Source organism: Fistularia commersonii, chromosome 36 (genome assembly GCF_037954325.1).
Source record: "Fistularia commersonii isolate RoL2024-O1a breed Wild chromosome 36, RoL_Fcom_v1.0, whole genome shotgun sequence".
Taxonomy (NCBI): Eukaryota; Metazoa; Chordata; class Actinopteri; order Syngnathiformes; family Fistulariidae; genus Fistularia; species Fistularia commersonii.
In genome coordinates, this window is record NC_141319.1 from 2,946,743 (window position 1) to 2,968,975 (window position 22,233).

The window sequence follows — 22,233 nt, forward strand, 5'->3', positions numbered from 1 at the left end:
GAAGGATTGGGGAGGAAATGTTGTACCAGACAGACACTGTTAAGACAATCAGCTCAATGTGTTTTGATTCGTGCACATGCTTTTTCACGGTTCAGCATACCAAATGAAACAAGTTCCAGTCTCACTCTCGCTCGACCTTGCTGGATGAGGGTTGTCCCTTAGTTTTAAAGATTTTGTATCCGCTAGATCAGGGCTGGGCAGCCTACGGCCCGCGGGCCACATCTGGCCCGTTGGTCTTTTTAATCCGGCCCGCCAAAGATTGGCACAGAATTCGTACGTGATGTGAATGATTGGATGATTGGATAAATGAATGTGTGAGCTCAAATGTTTTTTCCTGTGAACAGAATATTCCAGTGATTTAGCCTTTACTGCGGACATGCTGACATACATGAATGAGCTGGACGTGAAGCTAAGAGGGGAAAAAAGCGGTTTGTTTGTGAAATGCAAGCAAACGTCAGCAAAACCAAGCTGGTTTTATTTTCAAAGCAAATGTCAGACGAGTCTGATATGTAATGTTAACAAATTCATCTTTTTTTTTTCTTTTTTTTTTTTTATATATGTATTGTATCTTGTGGTGACTCAGTCAGTCTGTCAAATTTTAAAAGTCAATGCGGCCCCTGAGCCAAAAAGTTTGCCCACCCCTCTGCTAGATTCTCCATGGCCTCACCAAACTCCTCCCATTCACAAGTTTTTGTCTTGGCTACCACCAAAGCCGCAATATTGCTTAGCCTTCCTATACCTGTCAGTTGCGTCTGGAGACTTCTTTTGCAGCTTGATGGTATCCCTTGCCTTTTGTGTCTAGCAACCTTTGTTGTCTAGCAACAGGTATAGGGTATCATCGCCTCCCTTGCAACATAGTTGCAGGAGTTGGGAGTTGAAACTCTTTCACACTCCCAAGAGGCCTTCATAACACGCTCAGGTCTTCCAGGCCTGACTGGCATCCTACCCTCCCATCCAAGCGAACTCACCACCAGGTGGGGATCTGTTGACAGCTCCGCCCCTCTCTTCACCTAAACGTTGAGGGCATGTGGTTCCAAGTCCCAAAACACAACCAAGAAGTCTGTCATGGACCAGCGGTGTAAAATATATGTCAAAAAAAAAATGGCATCTTTGACCATCTTTGCTCATTTAGCTTATCTCATTTAAATGAAATAATTTTTGATGTAGATTCTCTCTATGGGCATTGATCTTAAAATCCTGTGAGTCTCTAATAATTTTATGTACAGTCTCTTTTCATCAACTAGACCCTTAACAGTTTAAAGGAATTGAATTCCCAGAAGACACTGGAATTAAACTACCTTTTCCTATGTTGGGGAATTCATTTTTTTTGAATCTGTCCTACGTGTGGTTTTCAAACATTTAATAGACATTTTGATCTTAATATTTATCAATTTCATGTTGTGTATTTTTATCATCTAGTCTTTATATTCAAACAACAAATAACTGCTAATCTCAGTGAAACTATTCTGTTCAAAGATGTGTATCTTTTGGAAACTAGTACCCAACCTTCATCAGTGAGCAGCAGCACTGAAGAATTGCATGCTCAAATTTCTGTCCAACCTTATCCAGCAAGCCGCTCGGATGATTTATTGCTGCATAATATTATTACACACGCCACATGTTGTCCCGGTATTATTTACAGTTGACATTATCTGCCAGGTGCTGCTTTGTGGGCTGTGCAAAATAACATACTTGGTTGTTTGGTCATGAAAAATAGGGACAGATTTGGGCGAAAAGTAGGTAATAGTACAGTTAGACGGACATTGGCCCACATGGATGACGCCGACCACTGCTTTATATTCTCCCTGCCTCCTCCTCCCTTCCCTCTCGTCCAAGATGAATTTATTCCTGCAAGATTGACTCGCTGAAGCATTAATTTAATATTGCCGCTTTGTCTCTGTTCACCAATATCTACCGGAGGAATCCATAACTCTTGATATTAAAAAAGTAATAAGACTAGAGAGGGAGATAAACAGTGGCCGCAGAAATGGGAAACGGAAAGAAGATTAGGTGCAGCATAATGGGTCACGCTCATTACTACGCTGCTGTTTAAACATTCAAATAAGGCTCTAGACGTTTTTTGGGGCTTTTCCAGAAGCGATCCTCCCTATGATGGAGTTGTTCATTGGTAGATGTGCTTTAAACTTCATTAAAAAAAAAATTTTTGTAATGGTCTTCCCCGTTTTGGGCTGTATAAAAACACATTTCAGTCCCCAAGTACAACACAAGCTTTTTTGTTGAGCCCAACACAAACTGAGTTGAAATCACCTGGTAAAAATAATTTTGTTTTGTTTCAAAAAATTGTTTTTCATCATTTTTTTTTTTTTTTCCCTCTACAGGATTTTTTTTTCCCAATCACAGGAAAATTACATGACTGTATTAGAAAGAAACTGCCCACAAATCATGCTGCCCTTAGTTTCAAGAGATCACCTGAAGATTATGAAAGGAATTTCCTGAAAGACTGCAGGGAATTTTTCTACATTTCTGAAAGACACTCAGCAAAAAAAAAAGAAATTCTGTTTTTTGATCACAATGAGAATCACATTTACTTTATCCATGAGACAGTATACCACATATACTGTCCATGTATGACTGACAGCTGTTTTGATTCTCCAGGGATGACGGGTCACACTGAGGTAGTGAGACTCGTCTTCTACCCTCAGCAGATCAGCTTCGTCGACCTGCTCAAGGTTTTTTGGGAGAGCCACGACCCGACTCAAGGTATGACCCTGCCTCAGTATTAACTAGACACCTAATTACCAGCTTCTTAAATATTAGGAGATTATTTTATCGATATTTAATTCTGTTAACTGATGCAGCTGAAAAATATGGTTTGTTGTGTTCACTTGCCAGGTTTCAAAACTAACCCATCTCTTATTTTCAATAGGAAAAAATGAAAGAGTCTTAAAATGTCAGCCTGAAAGTTTATGTTTTCTGTGTGTCATTTTCTATAAGGAAGATATCACTTATGCTGAACGGTCCAGGAACTCCTCTGTCAAATTTATGTACCTCAGATATTTACTTCATACTATAAACTGTATGAATATAATGCAAAAAATTGAAGGGAGAGTGAAATGTAACAGAGAAGGTTTTAATTCCTCAACCTGTGACTTAAATTCTTGCTGATTTCTAGTTATTTGTATTGTCAATTCTTCTTTGGATTTTTAGGAAATTGTTTCGTTTTTTTATATTCAGATTTTTTTTTTCATCATTTTTATTTTGGGTAAGCATTTTACAGATTTCAGAACTAATTTCAGATTTTCAGATATGTTTTTTTTTTTTATTACTTTCATCCATAATTGACAAAGGTGAAAAAATAAAGGCTAAAAAGATGAATTTACCAATTCGAGCACCAAAATTCGACTTGAGACAGGGATGAATTATTATTGGTGATATTTTCAGACTTTTTCAGACTCTATTTCCACTGAAGCTGCATTAAAGGTTCTTCCTCCACCATTAAATACTTTCTGCAATTAAAGACATTTTCTGACATTTATGATGCCTCTGTTGTACTGCTGGTGTCACAATCCATATTATTAAATTACGTCTGATGGTCAATGTGTGAAGGGTTGATATTTTGCTTGAAAACGGCTTCTCCCTCTTTTTTTTTTTTTAGAAAAACATTAATGAAACTGATAATGTTGATGAGCATTATGCTGGAGCAAGGCAGTAATTCAAGCGGATGAATCAGGAAAAAGAAAAGGATAAGAAAACAGTGATCATTTGGAACTCAGAAATTACTGTACTGCTGGGCTCTTCACCTGAACTGAAAAAGCCTATCCTGAAAAATCCTATTGTGGCAACATGTGACGTATTGATTATCACTTAGGATACTATCATATACAGTCAAAAAAATCTTCATATAGTACTTTGAAGGAAGTTTTTAGCTCCTAAAGGTAAAACAACCAGGCGTACCCTAAGAATGCAAATTTAAAAATGTCTTTAAATGTTTTCACTTCCTGGAACCTCCAGTATCTTCCCTCAAAAAAACCAAAACAAAAAAAAAACAAACACTCTTCTGTTTTTGAACATTCATGAGAACAGGTTATTTGACAGAGTCACAAACATTCTTATAAAACCTCATGACAAGATACATATTATACAATATTCTTTATAGGTATAATTATTTCTACCATTCATTTAGTAATTCACTTATTTAAGCGAAAGAAAAGAAAAGAAAAAAAAAAGGAAAAAAAATTAAAATACAACAAAGAGTGAAAAAAAAACATCTAGCTCAGCCAAAAAGAGCTAATATCCTCAACTCTCCAAATATTTTTTGATGGATTGTCAAGATATAGGTCTGTCTGAAGTCGTAGGTTTGCTGTTATGTGTTCCATGCGGTTTCCATCCTTAAGCCTTTGACGCCGCTGGTCCAGGGCAGGTTTGAGCCAGTTTACTGTGATCATTTTATGTGCAATTAGTAGAAGAACTCTGAGCAAAAACACCTGGTTTTTCCTTACATCACTTGTTGATGCTGTACCCATAATAAATTACTGTGGATCAATTGGTCTGTTTAATTTTAAAATCTCACTTGTTTGTTTTTTTTTTTACCTCTTCCCAGAATGTCATCAGTTTAGGGCAGTCCCAGAAAATGTGGGAAGAGTCCCCCGTTATGCCACAGCCCCTCCAACACAGGGGGGAACACTTACTATCATAAGAAGCTATTATCAGGGGAGTTTTAAAAATATCTTATTCTTAACTTCCAGCTGAACTCCCTCCAGGTTGGGCTGCTTAAACATTTTTGCCAGCTTTCACACCCAGTGTATCCACTGAAGTGTCCATACGTGTCCTGCCATATATATCCGATATTATATTTTTAATTTTCATTTTGTTCTCAACTATCTCAAAAAAACAAACAAAAAAAAAAACCAAACAGCCACATAACAACAACCATTTCTGAAGCTCAACAAACATGGCTGCTGGCAGGCTTCACAAGGAATAGATGTCAGCAAGTCCAGCTCAGCCAAGACAAACATGCCGTGTCTTTTTGGAAATGCTATCAGCTGTTGTTTTCAGATGACGCCATGTTCAAGAAGCAACAGCTGAAGGCTCATCACATTTTACTCAGAGCTGTTCCTATCTTAATGTGAGTGTGTGTGTGTGTGTGTTCAGGGATGCGTCAAGGGAATGACATTGGGACGACGTACCGCTCTGCCATCTACACCTACTCAAAGCAGCAGCTTGAAGAGGCAACTACTTCCAAAGATCAGTACCAGAAGGTACACACATCCCAACTAATACCTTTTACATCCTATCTCAAGCTTGCTGTTATCTAATAGCTTTGCTAACTCCATATCCCAGCATCCAACTCTTTCTCACCCAAGCACTCAGGGTTTTTTTTTAGCCACGGCAGATGAATACTGTTGTAAAATATTTGTGTGCATGTAAATGCCGCCATAAACAACAGTTCCCCGAACTCACTCTGGCTGAGACTTCTGCACTATCATCCTGCCAACAGGCTCTGTTGCTATGGAAACTGATGGGGGTTCTACTTTGTACTATTCAAGTCTGTTGACTCTTGAAGCCTCTTTTTTTTTCTGGCGAGATTTTGTTTCCAAGAGTCCAAAGACTAATTTAAAGTTCTCCAAAGCATCACTTTCCAAATGGTGGTTTTCACAGTTTTAAGTATATATGATGTACATGAAAACACGCACAAGGAAAGCCTTTTCATCGCTCTATTTCAAGCAGACCTCAGAAGGCAAAAGCATAAATTATGGTGTAGGTTTCATTAAAACTTGACCGATTGAATCCACATTAGTGGTAAAAGACTTAAATTGACTGGCTGGTTAAGACTTTTTGTCAAATGTGAGACAAATGCGAAAACCTGCTTGACTAGATCGACGTGGAGTAAGCAGAATGATCAGGAATGTTTGACAGGACTGTTCACGTCTCCATAAAAAAATTAAAATTAAAAAAAAAAAAAAATGAAGAAAACCATCAAGGTATATATTCTTCATTGAATATCTAAAATTATATGTTGTGTCAATTTGTTGCCGAGGTTAATTTATGGAGCCTGAAAATAATTCCATTCTCGCCACAATCCGTTTTCTTCCATTAGCTGTGTCATTGAAGGAAGTATCCAGTATTGTCTTTCTCTGTACGATATCTATCTGTACTGTCGTCGCAACCGTCGTCTGTATCTTCCCTCCAAGTCAATGACGGGCAGAATTTTTGTCCATTCATGCCTTCCTTCTGTCGACAGATGAAGAGATAGATTGATGCTCTTCATCCCGCAAACACATCTCTCTATCAAAATCCTGTTAGGTCTCTCTTTTTTTTTTTTCTCACCAGATTGTCTCCCCCTACCTCTCCCATCTGTATGTGTGTGTGTGTGTGTGTGTGTGTGTGTGTGTGTGTGTGCGCACGGGCAGTTGGCGTATAGCAAGCAGACTCCATGCCAAACCATCTGGGTCTTAAATCTGTCCTCCACGAAAATCGCTTTAGTTGCAAAACTAACACGTGCGTGCAAAGTAAAACCAACCGAATCGATTCCCCGAATTTCGGCATATATCTCTTCTTGATGTTTTAAGCAAAGATTTCACTTTTTTTTTTTTTTTGTTAAATTTGAGCCTTTTTTTGCAGCATTTTAGATGAGACCAATGTCAATAATTCAATATTCCTCCTGTGTGCATTTCTTCCTCTTCTCCCTATCATGCATGTTGCATTGCATTAGTGCAGTGCCGCCTATAAAATATTAATCAATCAATTTTGCTTCCTAAAAAAAGAAGAATCTTGGGTGGAGTCTTTCCAGTTGATGAAGTCTTTGTAGATGGATCACATCTCTTTGTCTATGTAGCCATGGGATATGCTTCTCTATTCCACTTCTATCCTCTTGTTCTTTTCATTCAAACTGAAAATAAAAAATGCATTACAGCTCGCAGAGACCTTTTTTTTTTATTTTCCCCCCCAGGATACGCCTACCAGACTCCTCCTGAATTCTTATTCACATCCAGCCTAATGCTCAGGGTTTCATCCTTTTTCTTCATGGTCATCCAAAATGACACTCTCAAATGCACAAAACTTAAAAATAATGACAGCGTGTTTATAATTGAAAAAAAAAAAAAAAAAGTTCAGAGGGTGAGGAGGGGATAAAGAGGGAGAGCTGTGTGGTTAATTTGGTGTCAGGCTATTGACTGTGTTCACTTCGCTGCCTGGCTTGATTGTATTGTTCTCACAGTGAGTGATTGGGGAATTGTCCGTGTGTGTGTGTGTGTGTGTGTGCAGAAGGTACAACAATACTGCAGAAAATTACCTTGCAGGCGGCTTGCTGTAGTCTGCAGCATGAAAGGAGCCTCCCTTTTCTTCTCTTGCCTCCTACCCATCATTAGGGTGTGTACTGCGTCTAAATTGGCAGGTGGAAGTGGTGACTGTGTGTGTGTGCGTGCTTGTCTGTGTGTGTACTTGTGAACTGGCTTTATGTAATAATGTGTGCTCCCTCAGTGGGTGTGAACACGAGCGCTAAAGCAGCATGTAGTCATTGTTCTGGTGTCTCTCTGTCCTGAAGCACCTTTGTGGGCACATTTTTTTTTTTTTTTCTTTTTGGACACTCTCAGACATCAGAACATCTGCTTTTTCATCCTTTTCAGTTTCTCTCTTTCCCATCTTTGTCTGTGAAATCCCCTCTCGGGTGATTCCAACACGCCAGCTTTCTTTACCTCTCCTCCTTCCACCCTCCCGTCTCTCGGGCGCTTATCAGCGTTGTTCACGTTTCCCTGCTTTACTAGAGCAATCAAGGTATTTGCATTCCGAATGAGCAATCTAACTTCTCTGACATGCAAATTAATGGCTGTGAATTATGCATTTACAGCAGCTGGCGAAGGCGGCACTGAGAAGCCCAAACAAACACACAGTGAAAAGGTGCGAGAGGCAGGGAGGATGTAGAGGATGAGACCAAGCCGTTTGACGCACACCAGCAGGCGGAGTTCTTCAGGCAAGGAGCCAGTAGGTTTAGGGGGAAAGACGATTCCCTGCCAATTTTGTGAAATTTTCTCACAGGCATTACAAGTCTCTCTGGAATAAACACACACACATATATATATATATATGTGTGTGTGTGTGTGTTTGCGTATATGGGTCGTCTGTGTGAGAGAGGGGGATACAGAGAATAGGGTTAGATGGAGAAGGTTGATTCGCTGTGACGACCCCTGAAGGGAAAAGTCGAAAGAAGAAGAAGAAGAAGTGTGTATATACACTGTTCAAAAAAATAAAGGGAACACTTAAAAAACACATCCTAGATCGAAATGAATGAAATATTCTTATGAAATACTTTGCTCTTTACACAGTTGAATGTGCTGACAACAAAATCACACAAAAATGATCAATGGAAATCAATTGTATCAACCCATGGAGGTCTGGATTAGGAATCACGCTCAAAATTAAAGTGTAAAAACAAACTCCAGGCTGATCCAACTTTGATGTAATGTCCTTAAAACAAGTCAAAATGAATCTGTGTTGCTTCCTGAGTGGACACTATGATTTCACACAAGTGTGATTGACTTGGAGTTACATTGTGTTGTTCAAGTGTTCCCTTTATTTTTTTGAGCAGTATATTTTATGCTATCAGTTGTTGTCAACTGCTATTAAAACATTTTTAGTATGATAGACCTTAAGTCAAACAAATTCAAACAGTCAGGAGGAGAATCATAACTCCAAAGGTGTAACAGCCACTTAATTTTTATCAGGATATTAATAAAAACACATTTTTGGAAAAAAAAAAATCCTAAAGATCCAATACCGCTGCATGTAAAGTGGAAGAAACTAAATTGTTAAAAGAGTAAAACAAGAAGCGAGGAAAAAATGAATACATTTAAGAATATTTCAATAGGCACTTAGCCTCGTTGCCAGTCGGTGTTTTTGCTCGGTGTTTTCAGCTCCAAATCGCCGCCAGGAGGCTGCTGACAAATATTACTGGAGCAAATTTATATCCTCTGTTCATACCTTTTAAATTCCGCCTGTCCCCCTCTTGCGAGCTGGAACTGACTACAAATCACAAACTCAGTAAAGAATAGTTCACATGATAAAGGCTGTGAAAAAGAAATGTTTTACCCCTTTTTCTGTCACATATATATATATTTTTTTGAATATTAACAGAAGCCCTGAGCAGAAAAGTCACACTTCCTTTGACTGATTTTTTTTTTTACATTCTTTGCTTTAATTTTCAATTCATGAGCAGTTTTTTGAGGATTCTTTACTTATTAAATGTCACAGTAGAAATTGAAAGGCTGGATCTTTTTCTCTCACCTTTGTAAATGTAAACGGCAAATGGGAATTGCATTTATTTGTGATTATCTACCTTTGATGGGCCTCAATTTTGATTTTCCAAACCACTCCTTTTACCAGTAAATTTAGCAACAACTACCACGCAGAAGTTGCTCAAAATTTCTCTGGAGCCACATAGGGCTTCGCATGTTTTGTGATTTGAAATTTAACCAAAAAAATAGCTAACAAAGTACGTACAGGTTGGTTTAAAAGGGATTCAAGGAAGACCTGCAAATGAAAGTAAACATGAGAAATTGGGGGAAAAGAGGAGATGAGATAGAACAAATATATCCCATGTGTCTTTAAATGACACAAAAATAATCTTATCTTGAAAATCAGCTCAGCCCAAAAAAATAATCTACAAATGACCGTAAAATGTGTCAACAAATTACCTAAAAAAAAAGGTATTTTCAAAATTGGTTTGACTGGCCAATACTGAAAAGAATAATACTGAAAGACTTAATATTGTATTTTTTTATCTTGAAATAAATTCTTTAATTTACAATTAGCAAGATGAAATAGTTAATGAAACACATGTTTTTTTCTGGATTAAGTGGCTTTGCTTCTTTCTCTCAACTCCATTTATTTACTTGCTCTGGCGTCTAATTTTTGCTGTCTTTTTTTTGTTTTCACAGTGCACATGAAGTAGTAGTACATTTCTCCTCAGGGGGTGAATCTGAGGCCACATATCCACACACACACACACACACACAGACACACACATACACACAGATTTATGTGAACCACTGTATTTAAAACTCCGTCTTTTCAACCTGTATTATGACAATGTGTCGCTCCCCCAGCCCACTTATCCAAATTGAATTGTTAATTAATCAGGGGACAGGAAGCAGCCTGTAAATTAAAATTCTCAGCTTGCCAACATCACTTTTTTTTTGTCTTTATTTTGTGCCATAAAAGCAGAAAGGTTTCTCAAAGTTTCGGGCTGCTGTGATGTCAAAAAAGTCCAAATGGTTTTCTCACAATTGCCTCTCACTAACGATCAGAGGCAACAATGTGTGAAATTACATTTAAGTCTGATTGGTTTTGTTTGTTTTTCTTTTTTCAGACTAAAAAACTTTTCTAGTGTTTCTCAAGAGTCCCTGCCTTACACTAGAACAGCCTGAAAAACAAAACCTATTCAAAATTATCTTCCATGTTTTGACAGTACCAAGGAATAATTCCGACTGTGTACTATATATTTTAGTCTGTAATGAGCATTTAATGTCATTCAATTTTCCATACATTGGGAAAATGTGACAGGGTTTCCTCTGGGTTCTTCTTGGGCCTGTTGGAAGCTGGGTGAGAGCCACAGACCTTTATTTAAAGGGCTTCGCTTTTCAAACTGCGCCATTTAATTTTTTATCATCCCAGCCATTACAAATAGATGTAACAAAATGCCACTAGAGGGAGCTGTGGGCATAAGAAGCACAAGCTCAAAGATGAAATGTACATTTAATCAGACTTTCATTGTCATTCAATAGAAAGTCAGCAGGAAAGTGGCAGAAAATCTGTAAAATTCACTAATAATCATTAAAAAAAACACCAAAATACACGTGAATTTCAGCAAGAAAATTTGAAATGAGTACCAAGAAATCACAGAGTGGTCCTGAAGTTTTGTGGATCTGCTCTAGAGGACCAAAACACACTCCTGTCCTTGAATGTATATAATAAAGAAGAACATTAAGATGCAAGAAACAATTTTCCGACATTTACCGTATTTTCACGACCATAAGGCGCACCGTGCTAAAAGGCGCAGTCTCAGTCATGTGTGCCATTACTGTAACACACACATAAGGCACACCTGATTATAAGGCGCACCTGATTATAAGGCGCGGGCTTCATATACAATCCACGCCCACACTTCCCGCTTTAACGTTCTCATGGTGTCCTCTACTACGCCCGCCTTACAACAACAACACACACTCAAGTATACAAGTTCGCGTATTTAGAAATAGAGCAGGTAGAGCGATTTTTTTTTTTTTTTTTTTTTTTTTTTTTTTTTTTTTTACCGGTAATGATCATCAATCAAACCCATCAAAGTCCTCATCCTCTGTTTCTGATTTGAACAGCTGCGCTAAATCTCCATCAAACATGCCACGTTCACTTTCTTCGCTGTCAGAGTCGCTTTCCGTGCCTTGCAGCTCCTCGGAAATGATGCCGGCTTTTGCAAAAGCTGGAACAACAGTGCCAGCGGACACGTTAGCCCGAGCAGCTGCAATCCATTCGCAAATTGTGGCGTAACTCGCCCGGCGCTGCCTTCAACTCTTAGTGAAACTGTGGTTTCCAAGAAGACTTCTCGTACCCCGTTGTGCGTATCGCTACCGTGCCGGTCCCCTTCTTCGCCACAGTGACTCACCGGGATGTCGAAAGTGAGCGGCACCTCGTTCATGTTGGTGATGTGGCTGGGCTGGATGTGTTTGTCGGCCATGTTTTCAGGGTTGTTAAAACAACGATGTTCTGCATAACGCACATACCCCTTTTACCTCTTTATACCTCTTTTATATACAATCAACGCCCACACTTTCCCATATAACATTCTCATGGTGTTCTCTACTCCGCACACAGGGCACACTGAACTATAGGGCGCGCCGCACATTTTGAAGAAAATCTAATCCTTTCATGTGCGCCTTATAGCCGTGAAAATACGGTAATGTAAATATGTAAAACCAGGGGATCTTTGTGTGCATGTTCTCCCCTTGTTTGCATTCCTCCGGGTTCTTCAGTTTCTAAAAACATGCAAATTAATTGGGAAAATTTCCCCGAATGAATGACTGAGTGCAGGATAAGCGGAAGAAAATGGATGGATGGATGGATGATCGAATCAAATCACAATAATCACTGACATTGAATTTAAAAAAATTTCCCCCTTGGAAGTATCTTTTAAATATATTAAAATAACTGATTATTTTATTAACTTTTATTACTGTGTTAAGATGAGCCACACTACATGATGTCAACGCCGCCTTTTAACATGCTCACTTAATCAGTTAATTAAAGGCTTGCCTTATTAAATATTAAACAATTTAATGCGTCTGCTCCAATCCTGATCCCAGCAACACAAACATAGGAGGGCCTGCTCTCTCTCAACCTTGCAAGATGCTTCTTTTATTGTTAGATGGTTCAAAACATTGAATTAAACATCAGCTGGAGTTCCTATACAGCTCGGCCCAACATTCTGCACCACTTCTGTTTCTTTTGTGCTTTTCCCTCCAGGCCCAGCTTGTTTTTATCTCACGGTGTGAAGTGACCTGTTTTTTATCGGCCGATTCCATCATGTTGGTATCAGAATGCACATTCTTTACCCCTGGACGTTGCCAATGGCTGTGGCAGGAGGCTGTCTGGCCTTTTCAATTCTACCTTTATTAAGTCGCCAAAAAATACATTATTATTCATATCTTTTTTGCTTCCTGTCATCGGAACACCTGTCTAACTTTCCTGAATCATAGACACTATTAAAGATCTCAGAGCTTTGATTGTCCAGATGTGTAACAGACTGATGAGCTGATACACTGAGGTCACCACGGCAGTTGGTCAGCAGATCTCGGCCCCAAGTCCTACATTATAATTACGACCAGAAAGAAAAAGCTCAAGTCCTGGAAGTGAAAGACTCAGTGATTCCTTTTCAAGTGCTCACATTCTCTGATGCAGCAGGAAATCCGTGCATGAAGTGAAGAGACTTGGGAAGGAAGTCAGACTCAGGCTTCAACACTGTTATTTTTTTTTTATTTAATGTTCTCTTGATTTGTCCAGAACCCTTTTTCATGTCATTTTCTTGATTTTTTTTTTTTTTTAAGCACAATTTATTTGTTTTGATCCGAAACTAAATAGCTTCAAGTTTAGTTTTGCTAGATTTCATAAGGATATCAAAAGTTTTGATTTATACATTATTTATGTTATTTATTCTGCAGATTTGTGTGTGGGGTAACTAGAGCCAAACCCAGCTGTCACTTGGCAGGGACAGGGTTTAGTCTAAACTGATCTCCTGTCAATCACATGGCATCCAAAAACACGTGCAACAACTTCACTCTTGGACAGTAAACTGGACTGGACTGTTAACACCAACTGTGCTATATTCAGAACTGTGCAATATTTCATTTCATAACAGCTGCACTACAATTTTTCCTTTTATCATACTATTGTGCACTCCTTACCTCACTTGTTACTAAGACACTTATAGTTTTTATCACTTGTTTACTAAGATACTTTATAGTTTCACTGAGACACTTTATAGTTTATAGTTTATTTTTATTTCTAATTCTGCCTTATTCTTTTTATTATTTATTACTGTTATATTATCTGTAACTCTGGCACAACAATTTCCTTCGGGATTAATAAAGTTGTTCTTATCTTATCTCTCCATCTCACATTTACAGACAATTCAGTCTCACCACTTCACTACTCAACCTACTAACCGACTAACATGTCTGTATCTAATGTTTATCCTGATTTTCCTCAGGTTCTGACAGAGGAAGGTTTCGGTTCCATCACGACAGAAATAGCTGAAGGCATGGAGTTCTACTACGCTGAAGATTACCACCAGCAGTATCTCCACAAAAACCCAAACGGATACTGCGGCCTCTCTGGGACTGGAGTCTCCTGTCCGATAGGAATCAAGAAGTCGTCTTAGATAACCAATAACAGTCAGAAATCATCTACATTTGGAAAGTTCATATCAGATTTTGATATATTTTCTGCTGCACTGAACTCTTTTTACATTTCTCTGGAAAGCTTTCAGTTAAGTTGATATAATTCCGACTTAAAAATTTCCCAGCAGCTTTTTTCGTTTGCATCATGGGAGCAAATTAATATAATATATACGACAAAGTGACAAAGTCAGTATTGTAGTACATTAGAGGCTGCCAGTCTTTGTCAATCCTAACAAGACACACATCTGTGTGATGACCACAATCAACTATGCTTTGATTGTTATTGAATCAATCTGATATGTGTATGTTTTGTCAAACAAAACATATTTCCTTAATATGATTTATTTTTGCTGCCTGTGATCAATTTTTTTAAGAAACTGGTATATCTTCTCCTCCTCTCTGCTTTACTCTTCAGGGGGTCGCCACAGCGAATCAATATTCTCCATCTAACCCTATTCTCTGTATTCTCCTCTCTCACACCAACCACCTTCATATAATCTCTCACTATGTCCAAAAATATCTCTTATTTAAATGAAGTTATTCCTGGTCAAAAATGAATACATGTGTTGGTTTTTACTCTGTGATTTGAATTATAGAGTCAGTATTATCTACTCATTATCTCATTATTATTGTGGTTGAAGACCAGAAATGGAAAAACAAACCCCCTTTGGCTGGATCCAACATTATTACCCTCATTATTTTCATGACATGCACTATAATGCCTCTGCATAGACAACAAACACTTCACATTAGAATGAAAAAAATTTTTGAATAAAATAGTTGTCACATTTTTCATAATTTTCAGGCACATTATGAGTCACCTTATTGGGAGAGATCAGCTCTGAGTTACCATATAGGGAAAAGCCCTCTCCCCTTAACCGTCTGCATGAAAACAAGCTCTTCTTTGTCACTGGTAACCTGCTGGAACTCCAACAACAGCAACACTAGCACACAAATTTAGCAGGGATCTATTACATATGTTCATAAACCACAGCAACACTTGAACTACTTCCTAAACCAGCCAAATCATTCAATGAGAAAATTCAAAATATACACGAAACTTCTTTATCATATGTATATCCCTAGGCACAGATACAAATGACAAACTAGCAGTCTGATTGCTAATGCCTGGAAGTAACATGCTTGCTAAATTTTGCATGAATGCTCTCCTCTGATTGAAGATAAATCTCAATTTGCAATTATTTTTTAATTAATCAAGATTAAACCATAAAACACTCCAAATCTTTAATCTCTGATGTATCAAAGTCTTTAAAAGAAGCCTAAAGGTGGCAGATAGCTTGTTCGTTGTCTTCATGGGCACAGCACTTAGTAAGATTTGATTTTATCCAGGGACAGTGTGAAGTATTTTACTTTTGAAATGTTTCTATTTACAGTGATTAGGGTCCATTAACCTTAATTAAACAGAATTTACATATTTTGTATTTGTCATCAGGAGAAAAGAGGCATTTTAGGATGGTTATGTCATTATTTTTTTAGCTTTAACACAGTTTTTTCAATAGTGGTCCCAGAACAGCATGTCCATATGCAACAAAGCCTATTTTCTTAATATTAAAAACATGCCAACATAATGTTTGTGGTGCTATGAGGAGCGAAGGTCAGGAAAAAAGGGGTAACTCCTAAGAATAGGTTAGTATTATTCAGATTTGCCTGTAGGTTTTTCACTTGCGGATTGAATTTGCATTTTGTTTCAAACTCTAGTTATTTAACAGATTATGTCACTGGCTGCCTTAAAAGTGGCTGAAGATGATTTCAGCAAATCAAAAAGCTCTTGAATTATAATTTTAGGGCTGTCTTTTATTTCATCACTAAAGATTTTGATCATGATACACCGTTCACTACCTGCTGAGCCATGGTAAGTAAAAGAAACACAAATTTCTAACTCTAAAGATATTATTCCCAAAGTTGTAAGATGTGTATATTTATTTTGAAAGTATATCAACAATACATCAATCATATGATTATTTCCTAGCTCTGTTAGCCAAAGGACAACGCCCAGATGATGTCATGACCTGTTTGGGATGATGATGATGCCATCTTTGAGTTTGACAAGTAGGGATTCTGGAGAATTAGCAAGTATGTGCTGCTTCAGTTTCTCCAAACTTAGCTCACATTAGCCACCAAAGAGAATTCTTTTTTTCTTTTCAGTCAAAGTACACCCCTCAGACCCATTGATCCCCTAGTATAGCAACTCACAGAATGTACCTTGACTATTCTTAGTGGTGACAGCTGTCAGTGATACCATTTATATATATATATATATATATATATTTATTTTTTTCTCTGAAAATTAAAAAGGTAGCCTGCAGTCCTGATGGTGGGATAGGCTCTCTTCACTGAAGCAAACTTGCATTCGTCGCTGTGGCTTCCACAGGTTGCTGACCAATGATGACAAACAGTCGACGCAGCTAGAGTCCACTTCAAGTATCAATTTAGACAAAAAGACCTATCTTATTTTCAGGTGAGTGTACACACACACCTTTTTATTGAATTTCTGTCACAAGTCCCAGATATAGTCCTGTTCCAGAAAATCAAGACTGTTAGTATTGTTAAACTTGTTTTCAAAGCTTTCCTTCACTGCGGTCCAGAGTAACTGTTTTTGAGGAAGCTTTTTAAGGAAATAAGGGTAGCCATTTAAATTTGGTTGAATATTTAAATCAAAATAAGAAACTCTTGTGTCAACATGGACCAAGCAGCATTGTCAGCTTTTGTCAGTCAAAGATTCTTTCTAGGATGCCTCTGCACCTCTGGTGTTTTGAAAATTTGTTGTTTAACCTACAGTGCTTTGGATTAATCGGAGTGGACTTTATCATTAAAAATGTATTTACGTCTGTGTCTGTATGTTCGTTATGTCCTGAAAACCACCTAGTATGATCACAGTAACCACTACAAAAAGCAATTTGGTTATTTTGATTTTTTTTCTCAGAAAGAAAACAGTGGGTCCCTCTTCCCCTGGGTTACCACCCACAGGAAGGGCCAAGGGAGTTGGGTGCAGTGTGAGCCAGGTGCAGCGAACCTTGGCGGTCCGATCCTTGGCTGTAGAAGCTGGCTCTTGGAACATGGAGTGCCACCTCTCTGGGCTGGTGTGTGAGGCTGAGAAATTCCGACTAGATGTTGTCGGACTCACCTTGATGCACAGTGTGGAACCAGGCCTCTCAAGAGGGGCTGGACTCTTTTTTTTTTTTTTTTTTTTTATTCTGGAGTTGCTCCCAGTGAGAGGCAGTTGCGGGCATATTGATTGTGCCCTGTCTTGGCATCTGAATGTTGGGGTTAAACCTGGTGGGCAAGTGGGTATGCTCCTCTAACTTCAGGTGGGGGGACAGGTTCTGACTGTTGTTTGTGGCTATGCACCCAACAACAGTTCAGTTTACCCACCTTTCTTGGTGTCCCTAGAGGGGCTGCGAGAGAGCGCTCCAATCGGGGACTCCCTTGTTCTACTGGGATACTTCAACGCTCATGTTGGCAACGACAGTGTGACTTGGAAGGGCGTGATCCTTACCCCCCTGATCTGAACCTAAACAGTGTTTTGTGATTGGACTTCCATGCTAATCACGTGTTGTCCATAACAAACACCATGTTCAGGCATAAAGGTGTCCATATGTGCACTTGGCACCAACACACCTTAGGCCACAGTTCTTTGATCGTCCTTGTGGTCATATCATCAGACTTGCGGCCGCATTTTCTGGACACTCGGGTGGAGAGCTGGCTCCGATGGTGGGGAAGGATGCCGGCCAGACCTGGCAGACCCAAACGTAATGAGGTCTGCTGGGAATGTCTGGTAGAGTCCCCTGTTAGAAGCAGTGCCCTGTCAACACTGTGTACAGTGGGAGTGGGGCGCTGCTGACCCCAACTTAAGAAACTTGAGATCAGTGGCAGGAATACTTCAGAGACCTCCTCATCCCCGTTGAAGCAGCGTCCAAAGAGGAAGCAGAGCAAGGGGACTCTGGAGCGGACACCTATTTCCAGGGCTGAAATTGCTGAAGCAGTTGAAGCAAAAGCTCTTCAGTAACAGGGCCCCTGGGGTGGATGAGGTCCACCCTGGGTTCCTCAAGGCTCTGGATGCAGTAGGGCTGCGTGGATGTGGTGGACAGTGCTGCTGACCTGGCGAACGAGGGTGGTGATCCCCCTTTTTAAAAAGGGGCATTGGAGGTTGTGCTCCATGTATAGGTGGATCACACTCCTCGGTCTCCCCGGTAAGGTCTATTCAATGGTGCTGGAGAAGAGGGTCCGCCGGGTCATTGAACCTTGGATCCAGGAGGAGCATTATGGTTTTCGTCCTGGCTGTGGAACAGTGGACCAGCTCTATACCCTTGGCAGGGTCCTTGAGGGCGCATGGGAGTTTGCCCAATCAGTCTGTATGTGTTTTGTGGACCTGGAGAAGGCATTTGACCGTATCCCGTGGGCAATCCAGTGGGGGGTTGCTCCAGGAGGATGGGGTACCGAACCCCGTCATACGGGCTGTGCGGTCCCTGAATAATTGGTGTCGGAGCTTGGTCCGCATTGCCGGTTGTAAGTTGGACTCCGTCAGAGCTGCCCTTTGTCAGCAATTCTTTTCACAACTTTGATGGACAGAATTTCTAGGTGCAGCAGGTTCAAGTCTCTGCTTGTTGCAGACAATGTTCTTCTGTTGGCTCCATCAGGCCTATTTCTCCAGCTTTCAGAGCAGATCGCAGCCTAGTGTGAAGACCATGGTGTTCAACCAGAAATGGATGCCCATTCCGGGCCCTGCCCCTAGTGGAGGGATTCAAGTATCTTGGGGTCTTGGTCACGAGTGAGGGAAGGATGGAGCAGGAGATTGGTGAGGCATCTGCGCCGATGCAGACTCTTGCTGGTCTGTCATGGTGAAGAGGGAGTTGAGCCAAAAGGCGAAGCTCTCAATTTACCGGTCGATCTATAATCCCACCCTGACCTATGGACAGGACCTGTGGGTAGTGACTGAAAGAATGAGATTGCGGATACTGGTGGCCAAAATTAGTTTCTTCTGCAGGGTAGTCGGACTCTCCCTTAGAGATAGAGTAAGAAGTTCATTCAGGAGGAGCTTGGAGTAGAGCCACTGTAGAAAGAGAAGTCAGATGAGGCTACTCGGGCTTCTGGCCAGAATGCCTCCCGGCTGCCTCCCCGGAGGAGGTATTTCGGGCATGTCCATCCGGGAGGAGACTGCGAGGAAGACCCAGGACCCTGGGAACGCCTCGGGGTCCCCCCAGAGAAGCTGGACCATGTGGCAGGGGAGACGGAGGTCTGCGCCTCACTGCTCCAACTGCTGCCCCCGTGACCTCACTCCGGATAAGATGGGGAAGATGGATAGATGGATGGACAAAGAAAAAGATTTGAATTTGATTTATTTTGGAACTAGCAAGGCAGACATTTAGCTCTCAACTTTACCTATATTTTTTAAAGGTGAGGTTGAGAGCTAAATACCTGTCTTGCTAATTAGCTTATGAATATCTGTCTGTCCTAATAGCCTGTTATACTCCAGAATCATGAAATTCACTTTCTAGAAAATGTACTGCAAACACACCAGCGTGACAAGGTTTTTGGTTCAACATAATAGAAGTAACAACATTAGGATATGTAATATTTCTCAGCCTACTATACTGAGAAATATAATGACAAAATAAAAGAACATTTTGAATATATAAAAACAGCTGAAACAAGTTAATGCATGCTTTAAATCTAAATCGATCACATTTATTAAGTTATTTTCTGACGTCTCTTACCAGAGGACATAAAAGAACTTATCTAGATGCAAAAACAGCTGAAGAAAAGACAAGTTATGTCTCAAGGAAGAACAGGAAAGAATAGCCACGTACATCATGTACATGCATGTCGGAGGATTGGAAAAATACAATTTTCTCTCAGACAGAAATGGTACACCTTATTAAATGAGTAAAGGGCTCACTGAAATTTTAGAATGACTTACTCATGTACTTCCCGGCCGAAGTAGCTTTAAAAGGAAAAAAGGTCTTAACGTTTTTCCTAAAATAGTGAACGTCTCAAGAGAAATGTGTGTTTGATGGTTATTTGAAGAGCTCTCCATCTCAGAGGGGGAGAAGGGTGTTTATCGTCTCCTTCTGCTATCATGGTCGTGGAAAAACAGGTAAATTCCCCGCTGAGTTTAACACAGATTCATCTCAATCTGCCCATCTGTGGTTCTGGTCTTTGCTGTCGGTCCCACCCAGGCAGGTCCTGCCAATTGACAATTTAAAAATAAATGATGGCAGAGGAAAATTTGATTACATAGACAATTTTATTGAATATATGCACACTTTCTCTTTACATGAAAGGCCAGATAATTCAAAATAATTCAATAGTTAAAGAGCAAAGCAGCTTCAGATAAAGTAAAGATATGAAAAAGTTGGCAGTAAATACAACATGGAAAAGTTTTTTTTTTTTTCCTCCATACTTGATTGGTGTGTATGTGTGTGTGTCGGAGGGGGTGTCAGCTACAGTTAAGCCCAGAAATATTTGGACAGTGGCACAAGTTTTGTTATTTTAGCTGTTTATGAAAACATATTGTGGATACAAAACAATTATATAATCAATATAGGCTTAAAGTGCAGACTCTCAGATGTAATTTGAGATTATTCACATCCAAACTGGGGCAAGGATTTAGGAATTACAGCTCTTTAATAAGTAGCCGCCTCTTTTTCAAGGGACCGAAAGTAATTGGACAATTGACTGAAACGGCCGCATGATGAAATAATGGCGGAGGCGTAGAGGAGTTCGGTTCTTTAATTCGAAACACTAACAAAATACAACTGGAACTTGAACATCTGGAATCATCTAAATAAACCCGGCTTAGCCACGCGCCCCGACCGTTAGTCCCGTGGGGTGAGAGACCAGGCCCCTTTGTGTCCGCCACCCTCCTCGAACACCCAGAAGGGACTCAGGAATCACAACTAGCCCAGCACAAGAGTCCTGATGAGTCTGCCGAAACGGCTCCGACGTCCCTCGTAATCATAAAACGACTGCGTGTCTCACTTAATGTCTCTCCGCAGTCGTTTTATGATTATGAGAAACAAGTCACAGTTGTTGAAGAAAAACATCAGACACACCAACTAAACTATGAAAATTTAGTTCATATATTAAAAGTGTTTTTTAACAGTGACATCCAAAGAGACAGCAATACGGTCTCAGAGCCAAGCATGCAGCACAGTTAGCAGAATCCTTGCGCAATCCATAGTGGGCTCAGCTTGTTTTCTGTGATTTTGAAAAAAAAAAAAAAAAAATCGTGAAGTGGAAAATAACTTCAGAGCACAAATCACTGAATGAATATAACTATTTAATTCATTTTTTCATCTTGCATTTTTTTTCTTTCCATGATGGCAGTTGAGCCCGACCTCCCCTGCCTCTACTGACTGCACGTGACTGGTGATAGTGGTGAACATTTCTTACCTTCGTTCCTCCATATGGCTGAACAGGCTCAAAAAATGGTATTATGCTGCCATCCTATGGCAGACCTAAACCATTACCATACATCCTTAACGTTAATTTCACAAGATTAAACCAGCGCTGACCAAAACCAAGCCATAATGGCACTAGGTATTTGGATGAAGTAATCCTGCCACTCCCCCACCTGCCAGTGGACAGAATGTGAATCCATAGACTGAATACTTGTAGTTTCTAGTCCCATGTGGTTAAGCTACAACCACTAATTCATGTTTGTTTTTAATTTGTTTTGTCGGATCGTGGAGGCAGCACCCGTAGCAGCGAGGCCCCGACCTCCCTCTCCCCCACCACATGGTCCAGCTTCTCTGGGGGGACCCCAAGGCGTTCCCAGAACAGCCTGGAGACATTGTCTCTCCAGCATGTCGTGGGTCTTCCCCGCGGTCTCCTCCCGGATGGACATGCCCGGAGTATCTCCCCCGGGAGGCATCCTGACCAGACGCCTGAGCCAGTAGCGGCTCTACTCCAATCCAAGCTCCTCCCTGACGACTTAACTTCTCATCGTATCTCTAAGGAAGAGTCTGGCCACCATGCGGAGGAAACTAATTTCGGCTGCTTGTATCCGCAATCTCGTTCTCTCAGTCACTACCCGCAGCTCGTGACCATAGGTGAGGGTTGGAAAATGTAGATCGACCAGTAAATTGAGAGCTTCGCCTTTTGGCTCAGCTCCCTCCTAACCACCGCAGGCCAGTACAGTTGAAGTTGGCTTCCTTGCGGTAATGCTAATTGCAAGCATAACCAGAGCTCCTGAGGGTTTAAACAAATGTCTGTATAAAGGTGCAGAACAAACAGTCTTTTTTTCCTTGTATCACAACCTATAAAGTTTTGCCCGAGTTTTGTCATTGAACCGAGAAGTTCCACTTTA

At 40.1% G+C, this 22,233-nt stretch overlaps 1 protein-coding gene across 1 annotated transcript in view; it reads left to right on the plus strand.

The window, feature by feature from the left end:
- Positions 1–14,698, plus strand: part of msraa (methionine sulfoxide reductase Aa) — a 50,004-nt gene extending 35,306 nt beyond the window's left edge. The window contains exons 4-6 of the mRNA XM_086143020.1: positions 2,617–2,721; positions 5,113–5,219; positions 13,715–14,698. Of these exons, the coding sequence (XP_085999146.1) occupies positions 2,617–2,721; positions 5,113–5,219; positions 13,715–13,885 (383 nt within the window). The 3' untranslated portion in view covers positions 13,886–14,698. The remainder of the gene's footprint in view (positions 1–2,616; positions 2,722–5,112; positions 5,220–13,714) is intronic.
- Positions 14,699–22,233: the final 7,535 nt, after the last annotated feature.